This window comes from Crocodylus siamensis, chromosome 5 (genome assembly GCF_052110815.1).
Source record: "Crocodylus siamensis isolate JL-2025a chromosome 5, ASM5211081v1, whole genome shotgun sequence".
NCBI classification, from domain to species: domain Eukaryota; kingdom Metazoa; phylum Chordata; order Crocodylia; family Crocodylidae; genus Crocodylus; species Crocodylus siamensis.
In genome coordinates this window covers 77,401,843-77,424,339 of record NC_143399.1, presented here as the reverse complement: position 1 = coordinate 77,424,339, position 22,497 = coordinate 77,401,843, and the positions used below count along the sequence as shown (strand labels likewise).

The following is a 22,497-nucleotide window of genomic DNA, read 5'->3' as shown; positions in this document are numbered from 1 at the left end:
TAGCATTTATTCTTCTTAACTGTTTTATTTTATTTATTTATTTATTTATTTGCTCCTTTTCTTCACTTCTTCCATCTTCCTTGCATCTTCCTTTTAGGAGTCTTAGGTACAGATACTGCCACAGATGCTCAGGTTCTGTGACTGTAAGTAAAAGGAAGAGCTTCTGAAGCATAAGGGATAAATTAATTGATTAGAGCAGGGGTCAGCAACCTACAGCCTGCGGGCCAGATCCAGCCTGTTGAGCTCAGTTGCTTCAACAGTGTTTTGGTAGTAGAGAGCTTTGGCAGCTTTGTGTCAGTGGTGGTCTTCTCCTGCCCAGTGGCTGGGAACTTTGCCTATGTTGCGACTGGCTGGCATGGAGATATGGCAATGGTGGGGGTGGTCAAATTGGAAGTGCTGGCCTGCTTCAGACCTGAGCTGGCTTGTTCTGGTCTCCTGCCATAAAGCATTGCTGACTGCTGATATAGAGATTTTGACTGTATGTGTGTTCCCCAGCCTACTGCCATCACAGGTTTGTTGAAGTGTATCAACATGTTAATAAATACACAGGTGCTTGAGGCAGAAATCCAGGTATCTGCCCAGGGAGGCACTCATTATTTGTGTACAGGGCTTTTCTTCAGACATTTTGTATAGTATCCAAGAGTGTTTTTGTGTGACTTCCATTTTCTAAAATGAGTATTAATGTATCCAGAAGCGCAATGGGGGGTGTGGTTGGAGTGTGGGATTTTAAGTCAGTTTTGTTGCTTTGACTTTTTGATTCTGGTCACTTAATACCAATGTAAAAAAAAAAAATTAGATGAACCACTTTCCTTTACACAGGCCAAAATCCAATTTAAAATTCCTTATGTTCTCTTCTGAAGATGGACACATTGATTGCATAGGTTACAAACCTACTCATGAATGGTCTTCATCCTACTGTGCTGGTTTGTCTCAAGCATGCTACACAGCATAGAAAATATTTTTTTTTGCCAACATCTCTCTGAGTTTCTGCAAGAGCCTAGTATTGTTGTTTAAGAGTGATGATGATGACATTTAGTTATTAAAGTCAAATTAAATTGCAGTTTTTCCAGCCTGATCGTGCTGTTGCCAGCACACACTTTCTCTGTCCTTGCAGTCTGTCATCTACACCTGTATAAACAACTTGTCATTGTTGAAGGGAATGGTCTGGTTTTTGCTAATTTGGTTGAGACACTTCTTTAAATTGGCATAAAAAGAAACACTTGAACTGCAAGGAGGACTTATGTAGTAGCATGTCGCTCAGCAACACAGGCTCCTTTAAACACTTCCTTTGACTTTGAGAGTTTTCTAACTTTGTAAGCAGTAGAATGGATCCTTCTGTATTAATGGTGCTGCTATTTGGGATTGCAGTAACATTACTGTTAGAACTCTTTTTGGTAGTGCTGTGGCCATGATGGTCCAGGAATTATAAGAGGCAAGGATATTTTCGGAGTGGTATCTTTTATTGGACCAACTGCATAGGTGGGATGAAGTTAGGCAAGCTTTTGAGTGCAAAGCATTATTTAGAAAGCCTGAAGAAGAATGCTTTGCATTCAAAAGCTTGTCTAACTTTACTCCAAATATACAGTTGGCCAAATAAAAGATATCACTCCCAAAAAATTCTTGCTTCTTGTAGAACTCTTTTTGGAAGTCATCATACTTAGCATGTTTTAGCTTCGGGCTGGCTGCGGCATATTTTAAAGGCAGAAAGTGTAAATTTGGGGTCTAAATGTTTGAGAAATGTTAAATAAGTAGAAAAAGTATGTGTATATCCAGCTTTATGATTAATATAGTTCAAAATGCTATGCAGAAACAAACTATGATGAACTATCTAAATTTACTGTGTTTGTGTACCTTCATTTTAAAATGAAAAACAAATAAAATAATGTGTTTAAAAATCAGTGCATTGTGTATTGGAAAGTAGTCCACAAATTTAACTTATGCTTTTTTCTGTCTAAAAAATATTTATGTAAGTCCATCTTTACATCTGTAATGTCTTTTTTAAAAAGTGCCCCTTTGGCTAAACACATTTTCAGAACAAATATTGCTTGTTAGTACATCTTAAGAGCTGTTTTCCAAATGCATCATCCTGTTCTGTCAGCTGAACAATATCTGAAGAAGTGGGCATATATTAAGATGTTCTGATAAACATATATTCAGTTGATGTTTACCCTGATGCACCTCTACCACACTTTCTTTTTTGCACTGTAGAAAATGAAAGCAACTAGCAAGTCATCAGGGCCATCTGTATAAGCAGTGAGGATGCTCTGACGTATTGTAATTACAGCATGTTGGAGCAGGCTCAGTTAATCTAGTCTGCTGGAGCGTGGCAATTACCACGCTCCAGGAGACTCCATCGCTTAAAAATGTTGGCAGGGCACTTTAACTAAAACTCATAAATAAGCTTTAGTTAAAGTGACCCTGCTACCACTTTTAAGAGCAGGGACACTGTTGCATGAGACTCTCCAGGTGCTTTAAAGTGGCTCTCGGAGCTGCTCTAATTTAAAGTTCTCCCCCCCTGTGTCCCTCCTGGGGCATGTGTATAAATCCCCAGGAGTCTGCCCTAACAGCTTCTTCAGTACAACAGGGAGAGTTAAGGCCTGAGCTATGAATTCCTGTGCTTTTCATGAATTGCCAAGCTCTTTACTATTTTTCCATGTTTGTCTGTGGCTGTTTCATGAATGGGACGGTCTGAAAGAGAGAGAGGGGAAGGCCTATTTTAAAATAAACTTTCATGCTTTGCTACTATAATTGCTAGAAGAGTGGGAGGAAGAGGAGTTAAAAGTAAAATAACCATCCTTGCTTACGTGATTTTTTTTTTTAGGCCTCTTTTACACAAAACCTGTGTGGGACCGACTCACCTTTTAATTACATGTTCATAAGATAAATGTTGTACAGTTGGATACTTTATAATCAGTGATCCAAAGAGGGGACCTGTGCAGTTTCAATTTAAAAACACCTTTTTTTCAACAGCAGGACACTGCAATGCATATCATTTAGGCAAACAGACTATAAAAATAATCATCCCTGTGAGATTGTATCTTGTTTTGAAGAGCTCCAGGCATTTTGAAAAGAGCTAGGAGTAGCAGTCCAATTTCTTTATTTTCTCTTTCTGAAGCTGAGCCAACCAAAGCACTCAGGGCACTATCACAGTGATGTTCACTGTCCTGTGAAGACATTACACTGAAACCCTTAATGGGCTGCCTATTTCTTTTAAATTGTATTGTTCTGTTGGCTGTTTTCCTTATGGTGAGCTGTATGTATTGCCCCTTTTTTCAAAGGGCTGATTTATACTTTTTGTAATTTCTTCTTTGTGTTTTGTCAGGGGGAAATCCTGTAGGACAATTACTTTTGAACAGTTTAAGGAAGCTCTTCAAGAACTCTCCAAGAAACGATTTAAAGACAAGAGTGACGAGGAAGCGGTTCAAGAAATACATAAACTAATTGAAGGAAAAGCCCCAATCATATCGGGAGTAACGGTATGGGTAGTACTTTAATAATGATGTGCTCTAAATCTCATCCTTGTCCTCCAGACCTGTCCTGTTTTAGGCTCTTCAAGATTGAGATGAATTATTCATTGGCAACTCATTGATGAATTATTCATTGGCTTACCTAAAATATTTGCATTGAAATACATAACAGTAAAATTACTCGCAACAGATTGGACATGTCTCATGTCTAGTGATTTTGTGTTTTTTATGTAAGGACTGCCCATTCAGCCTGTAGAAACAAAATTCACCTGAATTTCTTATTGTATGTATTTGATAGGCCTCGTTAGGCACTTGTACATGTGATGGTGGTGTAATCCCCCAGGTTTTATTTTATGTCTTTTAAATTGAAACAGTGAGTTTTTACTTGAGACCCACTGTTTCAATTTTTCTATTATGTTATGACAAGGAGCCTGATCCTTTTTTTCTATCAGGGCTGGAGCCTGCCAGTGGCTGACGGTCGAGCTGCTGGTGGCCTAAGCAGCCCCTGAGCTAAGGGGGTGTCCCAGTCCTTACCTCTGCGTTTGCAGCGCCCTCTGGGACCACCTGGGTGGGCCAGTAGCAGGCCAGGGGCTGGCCCAGATCAGAGGCAGCACCTGGGTTGATCCAACTGTTCTCTGATGCCTCCTGGGGAGCAGCACCTGGCGGGCTTCCAGCAGACAAGCTTGGGGAACAGTTGGATGAGGCCAGGTTCTGCCTCTGAGCTGGGGCAGCCCCTACTAGGAGCCTTCCCGGGCACCCCAGAGTGTGCTGCCGCCACGGAGGGAAGGACCATGGCTCCTGCAGCTTAGGGGGTGCTCAGCATCAGCAGCAGACTCCACACACACACACACACACACACACACACACACACACACACTTTTTTTGCGGAAACTGCCCAGCTCTCCCATGCCCGGGGGGAAAGCTGACAGCTGCATCGTTGCAATTTGTAACATTGCAAACTAAACTACATCCAGATTTAGTTTAGTTTGCAACAGTGCAGTCATTTAAAACTCCCAAAGCTGGTGCATGTGAAAAGGGTGCACATTAAGCCACAAAAATGACATCTTTGTCACATGTACATCGTGATGACCGTCACATGTACAAGTGCCCGTTGACTTCCAAAGCCTTTCTGGAGATTCAGTTGTATCCTTACTTTCATGGTTGTGGAGTGCTACAACCCGTATCAGGGAGTCTTGTTATAGGAAATTCATTTTTTTTCTTCAGAATGTTGAAATTTCAAAAATACGTGTTTGCTACTGTGACTGGGAAGATGACAGTTTAGTAGCAAGTTGCTAAACCAAATGGAAACTTTGGGTTGGCATCCCTAATCTGGAATGTGAGATGTATTGTTGTCCTGAACACACAGGAAGAAGAAATAATATGCAAGAGATGTGGCTTAATTTAGACCACAGTTTGATTCGCTCAGCTGGGAATGACTTGCATCTTGTCCTTTTTAACCATTTCTGTCTATTTGAGGGCTGCTGGTTAGCCATCCAAACTTGGTCCCAGCTCTTTGCCATTGCTTATTCCAGTTCTTATTCTAGTTAGATCTCTGGGAACTAGACTTTCTGTGGAACAGGTGGCTGGAGACTTGCTATCTGTGAAGATGGGCCAATTTGAATTAAACTTGCCAATATACCTAACAGGTCCCAGACAGGCTGTGGGGAAAGCAAACCTCTGCTTTCCCCTCCCCATATGGCAGTGAAGGAAAAATTTCTTCCCATTCCCTAATTCTCATAGCAGACCGCAGAATCTGGTCCTGGTTCTGCTATAGTTCTTTGAGTGAAAGGTACAAATCTGTGTGTGAAAGCGGGATCCATTTGGAGGGATGGGGGGAAGCGGGGGTCAGTGGCCCAGTCAGGTTCCTCAAGCCAGCCTTGTTCAGGTGAAGGACCAATCCAAAGGGAGGATTCTTTCCTAGAAAATGAAGTTTAATGTGAGTTCATCAACATAATTGAACTAAAAAGAACACACGGATGTATTGTGCTTGTACCAAGTTGGGGTTGCTGCCAGGGGTGGGATGGTGTGGCTGCTAAAGTACAAAGTTAACAGCCCAAAGGTTGCAAGTTTGAGGCCATAGCAGAAGCACTCATGATGTGGCTCTGTCAGATTCCAATGAATCTGTGATTCTGGTAAATGCTTTGTCACAAGGACACAAAAAGGACAGGCAAGGGTAGCTGTATATACAAATGGGTATTGAGCTAATAGAACACACAAATATAAGTATATGAAGACATTTAATATTCACTAGGCTGATGGATCATAAAATGGTTTCTTGAAAAAAAAAAGGTAAGTTGAATGTGAACTCTTGCCTTTAGAAAGTTAAAAAGAAGTCTGGGACATTTCTTGCCAAATTTTAACTGTGGTTAGTTATTATATAGGTCAAACAGTCAAAGACAAAATAGAAAGTAAAAAAAAAAAATCTGCCCTGTCTATTAGCAAAGTTTCTAGGTTAAAGGCTAAACACCACTGCTGTAAAGGAGAAGTTTGATAGGGGATTCACCAAGGATTAACTTGTCCTGTATTTAAAATAATGCTTAAATTTAAACACAATGCTGCTTTTTGTGTTTTAAACTAAAGTGAAACAGACATAATTTCATATCTCTTCAAATATTATAAGATGCTTTTTACTTTGGAGGTGGTAACTTAGAGGCCCTGGAACAATAGATGAAACTCCTTCCCTTACAGGAATGGTGACAGAATAAGGATGCTCAAGTTGAATCAAAATCCATGAAGCATTGAACAAAGAGGAAAAGTTTGATTTCTTGGAAGGGTTGGCTTCTCTTCTAAGGTCTGCTGATTTTTATGATGCCCAGATGTTGCCTTTCTCTTGCTGCTGGTAAACTGAAGCAGACATCAGAAGAATATTGAGAGATAGAAAATCTATTGGAGAAACTAAGTAAAGAACTTATTTTATGAGAACTTGGAAAGCCCTGGTTACAGTTCAGATTATCAGAGGGTTCTGCCTTCTCATTCTTCTGTGCCATTTAATAATATGATACTAGAAGAACAGCTAGCTCCTACTGACTGAAGCTTCTTCATAGTTTTTTTTGTCCCATTCCACGTACCATGGGTGCACAAACTAATGAGCACATCTGTGCTGCTAAGAAGAATGAATATATCCCCACCAACTTGTTCCCCTTGCACCACTTTCCAGTCTAATACTCTGCAGCTGATCTTGTCTGTGGATAGAAAGGCAGCACTTTGCTAAAGCAAGCTACAATCCCACACATGAGTTCTGTAAGACTCTGGAATTGACCAGTGTCACTAGCTCACTAAAAACCCATATAAATACCCATCAGATTTGTGACTTTATGCTGGGCCAGGCAGAAGAGGGGAGAAAACCCCATGCAATTCTGGCTGGGGTTGGGTGCGAGGGTAGTGCTGGGGCAGGGGCAGAGGCCTCAGCCTTCACTTCTGCCCTCCAACCCCCAACAGCACACCCTCCCCAGCAGTTCCAGCTGGGTTGTGAGTGGGGGGCAGGGACGGAGGCTTCTGCTTCTCCCCTCTCAACCCCAACAGCTGGCAGGGGATGCGGTCTGGGGAATGCAGCCCTGGTTGGGCCAGTCAGCAAGGGAGTGGAGAAAGCCTGCCGACAGTGCACCCCTGCAGTGGGTATGATTGGGGGGGCCAGGAAAGGGTCCTTTGCTGCCCCCCCAATCCCCTCTGTGTGGCCCAGCTGACAGATGCATGCAGGACACAGGGCTGGGGAGCAGAGGCTTTGCTGCCTCAGCTCTCTAATAACCAAAGGACAGAAGCATGCAGGCAGAAGCAAGCCTGTCTGCCCTGTGAGGTAGGAGTTAGGGGAGTAGCTGCAATGCATCCTAGGTTGCCAGGAGACTGCAGTCTAACTTGAATTGGGACAGGATTTGGCTCAGAAGTTCAGTAGACCAGTCTAACCTAAACTTACACCCAGGGAATCAGGTGCATAAAAATTCAAAGTTATACACAGGAAAACTCAAAATTATATAGAATTAATTACTTATATAGATAAAAATGACAAATTAAACTAAATATAACACTGATTGAACCTTGTTTAGAAATATGTACAGGTACTTTGCATGGTTGCAGGGTGTGTGTGGGGGAGATTTGTGAAGGTGCGTGGTGGGGTTGGGGTGGGTGTGCGGGGTGTGGGAATATGTGGGGTTTGTGGGCATGTGTAGGAGTGGAGGGTTTGTGGGAGGTGTGGGGCTTGGGGTTGTGAAGGTGTGTGTGGGGGTGTGCGTGTATGTGTGGGGCTTGTGGGCAGGTACAGGTATGGGAGTATGTGGGGTGTGTGGGGGGAAGGGATGGAGTTTGTGGGGAGGAGTCCCCCACCACACATTTTCCCCCCTCCCCATGAAGCAAAGCCCCCCCCACCAACAGTTCAACACCAGCAAGCATCAGACAGTGGCTCCCATACTGCAGGCGGGAGCCACGCACCATCGGGCTGGATGGGCTCTGTGCGTCCATATGTGGCTTCCTGCTTGAGTGCTGGAAGTCCCATGTGGAGGCACAGAGCCAGCTGGCTCAGTCCGATGGTGCATGGACTGGGAGCCACATGCCAGCCAACTGGCTGGGCTCTGTGTACGTGGGGCTTCCAGCACTCCAGCAGGAAGCCACATGTGGAGGCAAACAGGAGCCTGCCTGGCCTGATGGCACATGAATCCATGCCTCCATGTGTGACTTCCTGCCCAGCCCGATGACATGCAGCTCCCGGTCCATGTTCCATTGAGCCATGCCAGCCCTCCACATGGGGCTTCCAGCACTCCAGCGGAGAGCCACACATGGAGGCACAGAGTTGCATGCCATCGGGCTGGGTGAGCTCCTGCTTGCCTCCATATATGGCGTCCTGCTGGAGTGCTAGAAGGCCCACATGGAGGGATGGGGCCGGCTGGCCCAGCCCAGTGGCATGTGGCCCACATGCACCCCCATGTCCACCGACAAACCCCACACCCACCCTCTCCTCCTGCAAACTGGAGCTACCCTCCCCACTTACCCAGTTGTCCAGTGACATGGCTCTGTGCCTCCACACCATGTGGCTCTCAGCTGAAGTGCAGGGAATCCTGTGGAGGTAGTGGCACAGAGCCTGCAGTGGTTATGATTCAATTATACACTGTCATGCCTTTTATGTGCAAAATTGCACTGGTGCATAATTGCATAATTCCTCAGGGTGTATAAACTGATTAACTGCATCCATCCGTGTCTATATTAAATTTGGTTGGCCATTTTGAAACTGATTTATGTGCACTGAACTTCTGTTCTGTTCCAGGTTTAGATTGATTTCCAATCACTTTTACCGGTTTATATGTACCTTCTATCCCCAGCCTTTGCATGTGGAACAAAGCAGACCAACTTGACAATGAACATTTTACTGTAGTGATAAATAGCCATATTTCCTCAATTACAACATGCCCCTAAATAACATCCGCACCTTGTTTTTAAAAGGCTAAATAAAAAGAAAACAGGTCTTTCCTTGAAATATTTGTAAGTAGTGGCAAGTAACTGAGTACCAGATTTTGCAGTGCACTGAGGGAAAGAGAAAGTATCCAGAGCCAACAGCGAGGGAGCTCTACCTGCAGCATTGTACTGTTACTTTTGCTTTTCCTTGGAAGAGGCAGAAACTGCCATTATAATATTTACTTGCTTATAATATGCACACCAATTTCCACAACTAAATTTTGAGAAAAGTGCATGTTGTATGCAAGAAAGATGGTATCTTTTTCATGGAGCGCCTACCTTTCATTACAGTATCCTTGTATCTTATTCTTTACATTCTTATTTTGTATTTTACCCTTATGAGTGCTTTACTTGCATGAAGAAGATATGTATCTGGCTAAGAATTAAAGGGGCATTTTGTGTGTCTTTACTCTGTAGATCTTGCAGGTTATCAGCTAGGTCAGGGCTGTCCAAGTTCTAAGCAGCCAAGGGCTACATAACTTGTGCATACCTTGTGCACCAGCAATGGCCATACTAGTGGGTCTCCCTTCCCCATCACTGCACCATATGGGCAGCCCCAACCCCACTGCCACTGCACTGGTCCCCATCTCAGCTTCCTATGCCACCCTAACCTATGCCACAAGCTCTCCCAGTGCAATGAGCTGAGTGCCATGAGTGAAAACTGAGGGAGGGAGGAAGAGGAAGCCTAGAGACCCTGGCTGCAACAGCAGCCAAAATAACAGGGGAGCTGGGTAGGAGTTTGGTGGCCACACATTAACCCCTACTGGACTGCAGCTGGCCTGTGAGCTGCCCATTGGACAACCCTAAACTAGTCATAACAGCTGACAGGTACTTCCAAGTGGCAACTTCCTCTTCCATTTTAAAGCAGTTGTCCATAACCAGGATTGCTAACCCAAGAATGTTTTTGTTTTTCACTACCAATCTTCAAACTTTTTACTGACAACCAATCTTTTTTTACTGACCTACGTTTTACATAGTGTAAATATAACCCTTCTGCCAGGACCTAGTCAAGGGATGGGTTCAAATTTAAGGGTTTAATACCAACTGCAGTAAAAAAAAAAAAAAGTTTGGTTGTCAATAAAATGTTTGCAGATTATTAGTTAAAAGAAAAAAAGAAATGTCTTGATTTGGCAACTCTGCTTGATTGTAGTAATGGTTGTAAATCATGCTGTCCCTCCAGGGGTCTCTTACTTCCCCCAGACTCTGCCCCCTCTCCAGCCCACTCCCAACCTTATCCCTGCCAGCTCCATCCCCCTGCCCTGACAGAGACCCAGAAGCAATGTTACAGGTAAGTGATAGGACACAGAAACAGCAGCAGTGGCAGCAGCAACACATGGCTGAGGCAAGGAGGTTTTGGAAGCTCCTGTGGACTACAAAGCCCTGACAAAACTGGACATCAGGTGGTGCTGCTCTGCTTTGTCTTTCCTTCAGTGTTTAACTCCAGCTTAATTTCTGAGGTGGGAATCTTCAGTCAGCTCAAAGTGTCTTAGTGTTTTTACAGACAGCTTAATTTTGTGGACTTTATAGAGAGCTGTTTTTAGTCTGGATTTCTATGTACAGTCCTTTAATTTATAGAAATTGGCAACTCTGTCCATAACCTCTATGAAATTCTCTAGGTTGAACTTTTTGGAAGGATGAACTACTCACTTGCTGATGTTTTTAGATTGTGAAAGCAAGTTAGGTCACATAAGGAACTAAGTCAGCCTGTGCCATGTTTTTCAAAGACACTTCCTTTTACTGTGAAATTTGTTCAGTGCTCAGTTTCTTCAGTGCTCTGCTGATAAAATTAAGATATTTGGAAAACTACCACATATAGTGGGATCGGTATCTTAATACCTATTTTTATGATAATGGGTCAATTTCATGATTTCTCAGCATACCTAGACGGGAAGGACTTGGGAGACAAAGGAATGCTATCATGCCATTATCTATGATGTCTTTTGAAAGAATACAAACAGAAATATGAAAATGCCAGGGTAGAATTATACTTGTGTTTGAAACTCATAGTTTTGAAAGCATAGGGCTGATTGATCTGTGTCTCAGGAAACTGTGTTAATAAAAACCCAGAGGGGTTTGTCAAGGAAGAGGAATGTAACTCTCAGTATGGTACAACTGAGGACAAGACTTGGCCATTATTCAGAAACAATTTGAAACAATTTGAAGAGATACTCTGTCAGCCTCCAAGGATGCTACTTCTGTGTTTCTTTCATAATAGTTTAAAACTCTGCCAGTACTAGCAGCGTTTTGAATAGATGGCACCAGCTTGGGCTGGAAATGCACCTAGTAGGATGGCTCTTGTCCTAGTTCTGAGATTTTGAAACTGATATACTGTTTTGGAAGCCTATGACCTGGTTTTCAGAGGCCATTAGCACCTGTAGTTTCTACTGGCTTCATTTGGAACTGGGGTTGCTCAGTGACTTTGCAACACTGGAGTTTAAAATCACTAACAAATTGATGTGAAAGCCACTAGCAAAGGTTGGACTTGCATTTATTGGGCATGAAATTAGGAAACAAGAGAAATGAAAAAAGGTTGCTGAATTGTAGGTTGGAGCTATTTATTACATGTACTCTCATCTACCTTGCTACATAGACTGTATTGTTACAGCACTATAAAAGATCTGAAACTTGATATGAAGAAGAATGGGTCTTGCTTTTCATGTGTGTTACACCGAGCATAGGGATTCTAGGCTATGTTCTACTTGGAAAGCTATATAAACACCCAGGGAAAAATAACCTACAACTTGATGGCAGTTCCCAGAGAAGTGGCTGATGACTTGTGAATACCAGTGGTCTCTTTCATAGAGTCATTTTGATATTTGGGGTTTTATTCCTTGTAGTTGTCAGCAAGGGTTTGAAGTGATGATTTTGAGGATTACATCTGTACTTGCGAAGACAAGGAATTGGACTCAGTGGTGCAGGAGGCCCCTTCCAGTCCTATGATTCAAACAGTGTGCACGCGTGTGTGTACGCAGTATACATACACACTACGCTTCATAAGGTTGACATTAGGGCAAAGTCTGTTGGAGCACTGAGAAAATCGGAACATAGCAACCAATGTACCATATTTATTGAAATCAGATGAGGGTTTTTGCCCAATCAGCATGGGGGAAAAAGCCCCTCATCTTAGGGCACTTTTACACATGCTTGGGGGTAGATGGGGGGCTTTTTAATTAGAGTGGCTTCAAGAGTCACTCAAAGCACTGCAGCATCTCACATATCAGCATCCCCACGCTTCAAAATGGCAGCAGGGACACTTGAACTAAAGCTCATTCGATGAACTTTAGTTAAAGCACTTAACTTTAGTCTGAAGCGTAAACTTTAGTTTGAAGCATGGGGGCACTGGTACACAAGATGCAGAGGCTGGCTGGAGCATGGTAATTACCACGCTCCAGCAGACTTGATTAAATGAGTCTGATCTTATGCACTGTAATTACAGCCTGTCAGAGCAGTCTTGCAGCATACAGGCACCCTTAGATTCATGTACGAAGCAGAAGTGGGGGCAGGTGCGTGCTGCAGCTCAGCCTCCTGTCCTCCCCACACCCTCCCCCCTGGCCAGTTGCCCTTTTCAGCTTCTGTCCCCTTCCCCGCCCTTACTGTCAGGTGTGGCTCAGCTCATCTTGGGCTGGATTCCCTCCCAGGCACAGACCACAGGGAAACTCTGTCCCCTGCCTGGCCTGTCAGGAGCGCCCATGCTGCAGCATGGCCCAGCAAAGGCTGCACTTCCACATGCTATGCTCCTGGAGAGAACAGAGCCCAAGCAGCATCTGATAGTAAGGTGAGAGGTGGGGACAGGAGAAGAGGCACAGACTGTGGGAACGGGTGGGGGGGATGCTGATGGCAGGGGGGCCAGAGATGCTACAGAGGGAAGAAGTGTGTGTGTGCGTGGGGGAGAGGGACAGAAGGCAGGAAGGCTACCTAACCCCCCAGCCACTGCTTTTCCTGCTTTAGCAGTGGGAAGGGGGTGATTTAAGACAACCCTCTGATCATTAGATTCTATATCTGAAAATGTTAACAAATTTATAAATTTTCCATATATAGAATCTAATTATTAGGGTGGGGGGGTTGACTTAGTTCGAGTAAATATGATATATGGAGTCCTGCTATGAAAAACCTTCAGTCCAGAATTCTGCCTTGTAAAGTCTTTTGTAAAACAAAAAGGAAGTGTAAGGAAGTCAACTAAAATGTCTGAAGCTTCTCTTGTTATGTGAGAGTGCTTAACATATGAACACTTATGGAAAGCTGATGCTCAGCAAAGCAAGCAAGAAAGGCAGTATGTGTGTGGGGTTACTGCTTAAGTAAATGTAAGTTAAAATAGGAACAGTGGTGATTTTAAAGAACTTTGCACTGAAAAATTTGTCTTGTCTTTGGATTATTTCCTCACTATTTCCCCACTTACAAAACCAGCAGCTTTAATCACTGATAGCGTCCTGTGATTTGTGAGTAAAGAGTTATTTTAGCATTAGTGTTATGTAAACATACATGGAAAAACTAAGTTTACCCTTTAATATTCACTAATAAACTTTGCTAATTGTAAGTTGCCAGATCTTGTAGCCCTTCCCTCCAGGAGCTGGGAGACTGAAGGATATTATGGTAAGCATCTCAGCTTTATTTATTTATTTTGATGCTTGCTTAAGAAGTTCACTCCTACTGTAGACCAGTAATTCTCAAACAGGGTAAATGGAATGCTATAAGATGCTTTTAAGAGTGTCCTGGGGTGGCACACAGTATTATTTATGTATTTGGGTTATATGTCACCCTTTCATATATGTGTATCTGGGGGGGTTAGCTCATATGCTACTGGGTTACCACTTGTGACAACACTCGCATTTGTAAACATTGTTTCACACTGGAGATTCATGTAGCATTATTTTCATGAAGTGATGGCACCAAATTATGGAGAGGTGTTTGGTTTTGCCTTATCTATCTCTTGTTATGTTGGGAAGTGTAGTCCTCAGTGATTCCTGCCATCAGAGGCATGCTTTGTCACCCTTCCCAAGAAAGGCTTAGGGAAGGCAACTTACAGCTAGAGAACAGAATAGCTGATAAAACAGAAGAATGACAATAGAACAAAATAACGGGGAAATAGAATATCAACATACAACAGATAGTCTTCCCCAAACAGTACCTCATTGTTAAGTGCTAATATGCAGAACAAATATGCTGCATGAGGGATTTAAAAATACCTGAACCATTTGCAAGATAAAGCAAGAGATTTCAAGTAGCAATCTTTGCTGTCAAAAATGTTCTGACCTGTTGTGGTCCTTCTGAGTTCTTTGCAACAGAAAAATTGCTCTATTATTTTTCCCTAGTCAAGAAAAGAAGTGAAAGGTAAGATATGGCATTTTCCAAGGGGTGCCTTGCGTCTAAGAAAGTTGAAAACCAACACCAGAAACCACAGCATAGTCTGCTCTGGCATCTTCCTTTATTTTGTTTTTAAATGAGGTTGGGCTAGAAGTCTTGAAATGATCAAGAGATATGCCTTTTAGTTGGAAACTTCCAATTTTCCCTTAAATGGGGATGGAGCATTTGATACACATGCAAACATACAAACCCACGCCAAATACATTTTGTCATGTAGACTGCACTTTGTTGATATGCAGCTGCAACTATTGTTCTGAAATGGCTTCCTCTTCTATTCGTTCTGAGGAGTGGGGTATAATAGGGACATGTGCTGTTGAGCACATATATTCAGAGTTGTATCTACAGGTGGTAGGGGATGAAACATTCAAATATCTTGCAGCCAAGCAGTCTGACAGAAGCCTGCTTCATTCACTGTTTGGATTCTAATCAACTAACATTGTGTCAAATGAGATTTTGCATAATCTAACAGCCTGTTTCTGCTGCTTCATGTCAGACCTACTTAAAAGTACAGCTCCCTACATTGTCCTTCCCTACCCAGTATGATACTACTAATAGTTAACGTCATGCAGACTTTCAAATACTGACATGCACAGTGTATTAACTAACCCTTCGGTTTTTACTCCGGCTGCTGCATAGATGTGTGGGTCTCCCCTGAGTCATTGGGACCACTGCTGTCAGATGCCAGTAAATCTGTTAGTTCTGGGGTGCAGCTGTCTCAGCTGGTTGTGGCAATTGTTCATTTGGGACCTTCCCAGGCAAAGAAGCTGTGTAAATGAACCTTATTTCCTCCTGTGTGAGATTTGGAGGTGTCACCTTTTACATATGCGTATCTGGGGGGGTTAGCTCATATGCTACTGGGTTACCACTTCTGACAACACTCGCATTTGTAAACATTGTTTCACACTGGAGATTCATGTAGCATTATTTTCATGAAGTGATGGCACCAAATTATGGAGAGGTGTTTGGTTTTGCCTTATCTATCTCTTGTTATGTTGGGAAGTGTAGTCCTCAGTGATTCCTGACATCAATCTCAGGCATGCTTGTTTTCAGTTTTCACTGAAAAAAATTATTTAGCTGGTGGTGACAACCTCTGTTTCACAGGTGTATTCTGTAATTCACCAGTGCTAAATATGGGTCAGAGTCTGACTCCACAATCATTTTAGTAGTTGCAGTATTTTGACACTGCTTTCCATCAACCAACAGGATAATGGGAACTAGCAATGGGGTTGTCTGAACAGGAGTGTTACTGTACACTGTGTAACCTGATGTCCAATAAAACAATGATCAATTGTCAGCTATCACCATGTTGGCATCTTATCTAATAAAAATGATTTTATGTGCATGATAACTTGCTTACAAGCTACAGTATATACTGTTATGGTTACTTGAGAGAAGTGGGGATAATAGTCTAGAACAGGGCTGCTCAACCCTTGACCTGTGGGCCAGATATGTCCCATGGAGCTGTGTGATCTGGCCCGCTGGACTCCCCACAGTTCTGAAACTTTGGCATCACAGCAGTAGTGGCAATGTTAATTGTCACTCCCTGATACCAAATTTTTAGACCCGGGGGAACTCCACAGGCTGGATAGTGTGGCCATTTGTGCTAGGTAAAACATGCGGGACTGGGCCAAGTTGGCGTGGGCTCTGATCTGAGAGTGTAGGGCTGGGCCGAGGTGGCATGGGGCCTGTGGAGGCCCAGGCACATAGAGACAAACCCCATGCACCAGCCCCATGAGGATTCTGGCCCACAGACCAGTTTGAAGTCACTCATCTGACCCATGGGGCTGAAAGGGTTCTAGTGCATAGATTTCCATCCAGCATAAATAGTCTATACCTACTTTGCTCTACAGGCTAATATTTCCTGTGTTATCAGCATGGTCTCTTGCTTGACTTAGTCTATAATCTATAGCATATGCAGCAGGTCTTTATCAGCTTTCTCTTTTGAGGCCATTTGAGGTCCATCTAGCCCAGTATCCTGTTTTAACAGTGACAAGTAGTGGATGCTTAGAAGAGTATAAGAAACAGGGTTTGCATAGAGTGACCCATCCTATCACACCAGCATTCACAGGCCTAGCAAAGTCCAGATCTGGCCTGCAGGCTAGAGATTTAGCACCAGTGCCATAGAAAGACTGTCTGTAATCCCCAGATAATGTTTGCTTTGTTTTTGGGATGACAGTATCTCAGGCTCGCTCTCAGATCTTCATTCAGATAACCTGTACCGTCACCCTACTAACCTCCTTGTTACTCCCCAGGGCCTATCCACAGGCCCAGCTGCCTATGTCCTGGATGAACCCTCACAGGAGTAGACTAGCCTGGTAACCCTGTATGAATAGTCTGTCTTCCTTTCTGTAGGTGTCATCCTGAGAAGAAACTGTGAGATAATCCAGCTTCATCCCAGACTAGACAGGAAACAGTGACAAATTGAATAGTCTACCTCTAGAATTAGTTCCATTACACTTACGTCAAATGCCATAGAGCAGGGGTGCTCAACCTTTTTGTCCTGTGGGCCAGATGAGTGGTGTGGAGCCATCTGGGGGTCCAGCCACCACCTCCTCCCACCCCCTGTACACCGGGACTGGGTCTCGGGCCTGACACTGCTACCTCCTGCCCCCTGTACACTGGGATTGGGTCTTGGGGGCCTGGTACTGTCCCCTCTGGCCCCCCACACTAGGATTGGGCCCTGGGGCCTGCCCAGCCCTGTGCACTGGGATCCGGTGCTGGATCCAGCATGCAAGGGCAGGGGCTTTTCATGGGTCTGGAAATTTGGCAGCGGGAGAGTAGTACTCCCCTACTACCAAATTTCTGGGCCTGTGGGAAGCCCTGCAGGTTGGCTGACATGGCTTTTTGGGCCAGATCTAGCCTGCAGGCTGGAGGTTGAGTGCCACTGCCATAGAAAGACTGCAATCCCCAGATAATGTTCTCTTTCTTTTGGGGATGAGGGTGTTTGTAGAGCCCTTTTGGCAACAGTTGTATGTGGCTGATGGTCCATTTTAGCTAATCCGGGCCTCCCATAAATAAGACCTGACTTTTTTTTTTTTTGCAGCTGTGGACTGAGAACAAAACAGCTTGAAAGAACTGACACTCATGTTTTGTTAGCATCCAAAATTTCTAATTCTGACCACATTGTTGTAAGAGGAACTTGCTGATAACCTGCCTGGAAGCATCAGCTAGCAACTTAATTTTACACTTCTTAACTAAGTACCCTGGACTTTGGGTCTCTCTTGCTGCATCAGGTTCTCAAGCTCATTGCTAGGATTTATAGCCAGTATCCATTGGGCTTCTTAGCAAAGTAGCACTCTTAGGTTGCCATTCTCAATAGCAGGCATAAATACACATTTCTTTATATAGTTTACTATTCCAAGGGATGTTGGTATCCCTTCCTAGTCTGTTAAAGCAGCTAATGTTGGTGATGGCCTTAATTTAACTGTGACCTACCTGCACTGTGTTAACTGTCCCAGGAATATTATTTCTCTTATCTAAAATTCATAGTTTATATTGCTTGAAACCTTGCTCATATTCTTCTGTTTTTTCTCATGATTAAAATATCTGTGGAAACCTTGGTACCCTCTATACTATCAACATTTTTTTCCACTTTCCTGTTAAACATCTTTGTACTGAATACAGCCCAGAAGTTGGTCTGGGGAAACAGTCTCCCAAAGGGGGGAGCATTGAATATTCACCAACCCACGTGCTATTTTTTGAAGGGTACTCACTGGAAACTTGCTCCTGGGTCATTGCTCCCAGAATTTCTGTCCTTGTAGGTAGCAGAAACTGTTCCTTTTTTACACACCTATTGAATTTTTGGGACCTATACATAAGCAAAGGAGTTCTGTCATCTTGTTTTCTATAATGACTAGCAAGTGGATCTACCCTTAATTTTTCTCGTTGCTCTGTGATGCCCAGAGCAGTGAGCCCATTAGTTTTTCTTTTAGCCTCTGTATTAAGGTAAGGGAAAGCAATGAGAACTCTTGGTAGAGGTGATATCTTTTATTAGACCAACTAGATAGTTGCAAAAAAATTCCTTATTTGCAAGCGTTTGGGTGTATGTGCATTGCTCGGGAATAGGAGAGTGCAAAAATTGTAAAATTTCTCCCAGGTGGAAATGAAAATTCATATTTTACAGGAGCTAAAAGGTGGTGTAAGATCTCCTGGTTGGAAAGCTCATTTTATGCAAATTAGGCTCAGATAAAAATTGGAGCAGCCTATTTACCTCAAGTTGTCTGATGGCAAGTTAGAATTATGCTTCTTTCATGTTAAGATGTTTTATATTTTGCAGGAGGATTGGTGATGGAAGGCTCTCCTGGGCAAGGAATTTCTTTTCTGTTGAGGCTGCTCTGTGAGCGTGCAAAAATGGCCTGAAACAAAAGGGTGGTGCAGAGGTGTCAGCTTTCAGGTTTCAAGGTGTTGAATTTTGCTTCCTCCTTGTAAAATTATGAAGTTTTCATTGGCCAGGGGAACTTTCCGAGGGCCAGGAAATGGGGAGCAGCTGGACTCTTTCAGCTCTATTCCATACCCAGAGACCTCTCCCATTCTCTGGGAGATGTCCTAATATTCATGCTCAATTGTTTTGGTCTCCTGCCCTCTCCATCAGCCCCTTGAGGGAGACCATGGGCTAGGTGCATTTTAAAAAATTCCATTTGTAGTTACATTTTTCTCCCAGTGCAGTTACAAACTATCGTCTTCAATCAGTGATTTCAATCAGTTATTTACCCACCCACTTAGTTTTGTCCTCCCTTAATGTAAATAAGAACTCACTAGTGCGAGCTCAGTGTGTTATCTGTTGACATACTAAAAGCAGTGTAATAAGGTGTTCATGCTCAATCAGGAGCTGAAACCCAGCTGCAGGTGGTCAGCAGTTAATAGTCTGCCTGGCTAGCAGGCTGGGAACCTGTTGCAACAGTAGTAAGTGAGGGTGGAGCCACAAAGAGGGTTAAAAAGTTTCAAGAGCAGAGTGTAGGGGAGAGGAGGCTAGGATGCTGAGGGAGAAGCTTGGAGTCAGAGAGACTGCTCTCCTATGGCCTGGGAAAAGGCAGCAGGTTTTGATTTGAATGTTGCTTGCTTGCATGGGTGACTGTTGCCTCCTAAGTCTGGGGGAGACACTAGATCACCTGGTGGGGGGGGGGGGGGCAGGTTCCCAGTGGTCAATTGGTGACCCAGTGGTGAAACCGGAAGTGCACTTCCAGTTTCACGGCTGATGCTTCCAGGGGGTGCATGACTGATCTTAGGGGGTGCACGTGCACTCACATGCACCCCCTACATGTCACCAGTGCTTGTTTGTTTACCCTGGTTTGGGATGACTTGGTTATTGTGACTGTGAAGTATCCCCTACAGGAATAAAACTGGGAAAGCTTGACCTCAGACTTGGCAGGCCTAGATAAGAAAGCTGAGTGAGTGACCTGCTTACAGGTGACTTTTCCTACAGCATTGGTAGCACTGTTTCTGGTACCATGTTGGGCATTGTTACACTTAGCACATGTTAACCACACTTAAAATGCTGGTGTCCGAGTATTCAAGTAGGATAATGTGCTAATTGTTTTTGTATTTTTGTAAAGTCATGGCTTTTTGAGTGAGGAATATCTCCCAACATGTTAAGTTGCCATAATGTGGGATTACTTCATGGAGATAATATTGCTGTCCCAGGGCTGGGAGTCATAATCCATTGTGGGTCCCAGCCCCAGGACTGTAAGGGAGTCTCAAGCGAGCTCCATGGAGTGGGTCCCAGGCTGAGACTGAAAATTATCAGATTTTTAAGTATGTGTCCTGGAATTATACATTGATGGTCAAGAGTCCATTGTGGTCCCAGGGACTGTCTTTGGGTCATTGCAGTGTCATCCCAGGGATCATCGCAGTACTGTAGTGGAGTTGTGAACTAGCTGTGGTGCGATCCTAGGACTGAGACCTAGAATCAGCTGATTTTCAGGTGTCAGCCCTGGGACTGCGCAGGAGCCAATTCAAGACTCTGGTACAGTCCCAGAACGGAGACCCCCAAATCAACTGATTTTCAGTCTCAGCCTGGGGACCCATGGGTGCTGATTGGAGACTCCACTGGGATCTCAGGGGAGCTGGTTCAAGACTTTGGTGCAGCACTATAATCTATATTTAAATCATAGTAAGTATTACCATGAAACTGCTCAGAAAACTTTCTAAGTTATATGAATGCTTACTATGATTGATATCAAATGTGCAACATGTAACAAGGCCCTTGGTTTTGTGAACCTGTGACCAGTTTAAAAATGAGTAAATGTTTCCTGTATATTGGGCCTGAGATTCTGAGGACAGGGAAGGTAAGCATGCACATCTTGTACCACTGCCCTTACTAGCTCTTTTCTCCCACTATTGGTAACTCCACAGAGTGTGTAACAATACAAGCATTAAAAAAAAAAAATCAGTTTTCAGTGTGTTTTTTTTGTTCTGCTGAATCTGTCACTGCTAATCGTGATGTGGGTGTTGGAGGGACTTGCCTGCAAATGACTGTGAGATCTCTTAGACCTGCCATTTGTGAATGACATGTCACATGTGGAAAGTGCTTCATTTGCAGTGGGCGATACTTCATTGTGCATGTAGTGAAACAACCGTGAAGAGTCTGGTGATCCAAGAATCCCATGCACAGTGCCAGGTGGACGTGGGCACTATGCTGGCCCCATAGTCTGTCCAGTGACATTGCTTTCTTACAGTTCAATTTTAGAAGTACCATGGGTGCCTTCTGCCTGAGGGAAAGAGGAGATGGGTAATGAGCTAACTCTTTCTGTGAGGTCTAATAGGTCCCTCCTGGGCAATGGTCACGATGTATCGTGGTGGTCATTGTTAATACAAGTCACTGTTAAGTGCTTGTGCTTAGTACAGCATGCATCTCTGCAGGGAAAAATGTACAGGCAACCCCTGCTTAACACTGTTTTGCTTAACATTATTTTGCTACAACACTCATTTTAAATTGATACCTGATTTCACTTAGCAAGTTTTGTTATAACGCTCGTGGTCGACATGTTAGGTGATTAAAAACAATTGCAGTCGCCATCTTGGGTCATCAAATACTTCTGGTTTTGGTTAACACTCGTTTTGCTTAACAATCTTTTTTTTTTTTTTTCAGGAACCAATTAAGAGCACTAAGCGGGGGTTGCCTGTACATGTCAGATTGATTAACACTTTGGGTACACGTTGACAAAAGTAAGATAGTTGGGCATCAGGCCAGGAGTCTTCATCGGCTGCACCTGATGTTTGGGCTCATGAATTGTTATAAGACCTTGGTTTTGTTAGTTCTACTGCTTACACAAGTGCTGACAGGGGCATTTTTCTTTGTTGTGGCTTCAGTATACTGGTTACCTCCGATTAAGCTGAGAACAAACAGACTAAAGCAGCCTATTAAGTACTATTGTGCCAAAACAAACAAAAGCATGCCTGTTTGCAAGAGTGGCACTTCTTCCCAACCATCATCCTCTTCGGTTTGGTTTTTAAATCTAGAAAAATAACCATTTATGGAAATTTCGCTTAACGGGAAAAATACCAAAAATATCTTTCAACACAGTAGTCTGAGAATTAAATGCTCCAGTAGTCGCAGACTTCCATCAAGCACCGCAGTTCTGTGTAGCAGTTGGCCTGTCTTCAAGTAGCCTAGCCCAGGGGTGGTCAACCATGGGCCTGTGGGCCGGTTCTGGGCCTCAGCATCATGTCGTTCACTCTGCAAGGCTTCCCATGGGGAGCCCTGTGGAGCATGGCCCTGCACACTAGATCAGGCATGCAGGGTAGTGCAGGGCCCAATCCTGACACATGGGGCTGGTTAGAGGCAGTGCAGGGGCCCTCAATCTCAACATGTGAGAATGGACGGGTGGTGTAGGACCCCAGAGCCCAATCCTAGCATATAGGGCTTCAAGGCCCAATTCCAGCAGGCAGCGCTGAGTAGAGGCAGTAGGGTGGCACTGGGCCTGATCCTGGCATACAGATCTGAGCAGAGGTGGCGTGGAGCCCTGTGGCTCAATTCCAGCACACCGAGCTGGGTGGGCATGGTGTGGGGCCTTGGGACTTAACCCTGGCGCATGCTAGCAGCCCAGGACCTGATTCTTTCTAGCCTGTAGCTGGGTTCTCTCTAGCCTGTTGACTGACCCTGCACTATGCATCTGGCTTATGGGACCAAAACGCAAGCATCACAAACCTGACCAATCCACCCCAGAATCAAGCCCAAAATTGTTAGTGCAGAAAGTCTTTCTCTGTATATCATGGGTTTGGTTTGTTTAGA

General features: G+C 43.9%; 1 protein-coding gene across 3 annotated transcripts in view; it reads left to right on the top strand.

Moving 5' to 3' along the window:
- TPPP (tubulin polymerization promoting protein) overlaps positions 1–22,497 on the top strand; it is a 113,169-nt gene that overhangs the window by 76,385 nt on the left and 14,287 nt on the right. For all 3 annotated transcript variants that reach the window (XM_090049241.1, XM_090049242.1, XM_090049243.1), the window contains one exon: positions 3,323–3,476. In XM_090049241.1, coding sequence (XP_089905367.1) covers positions 3,323–3,476 — 154 coding nt within the window. The remainder of the gene's footprint in view (positions 1–3,322; positions 3,477–22,497) is intronic.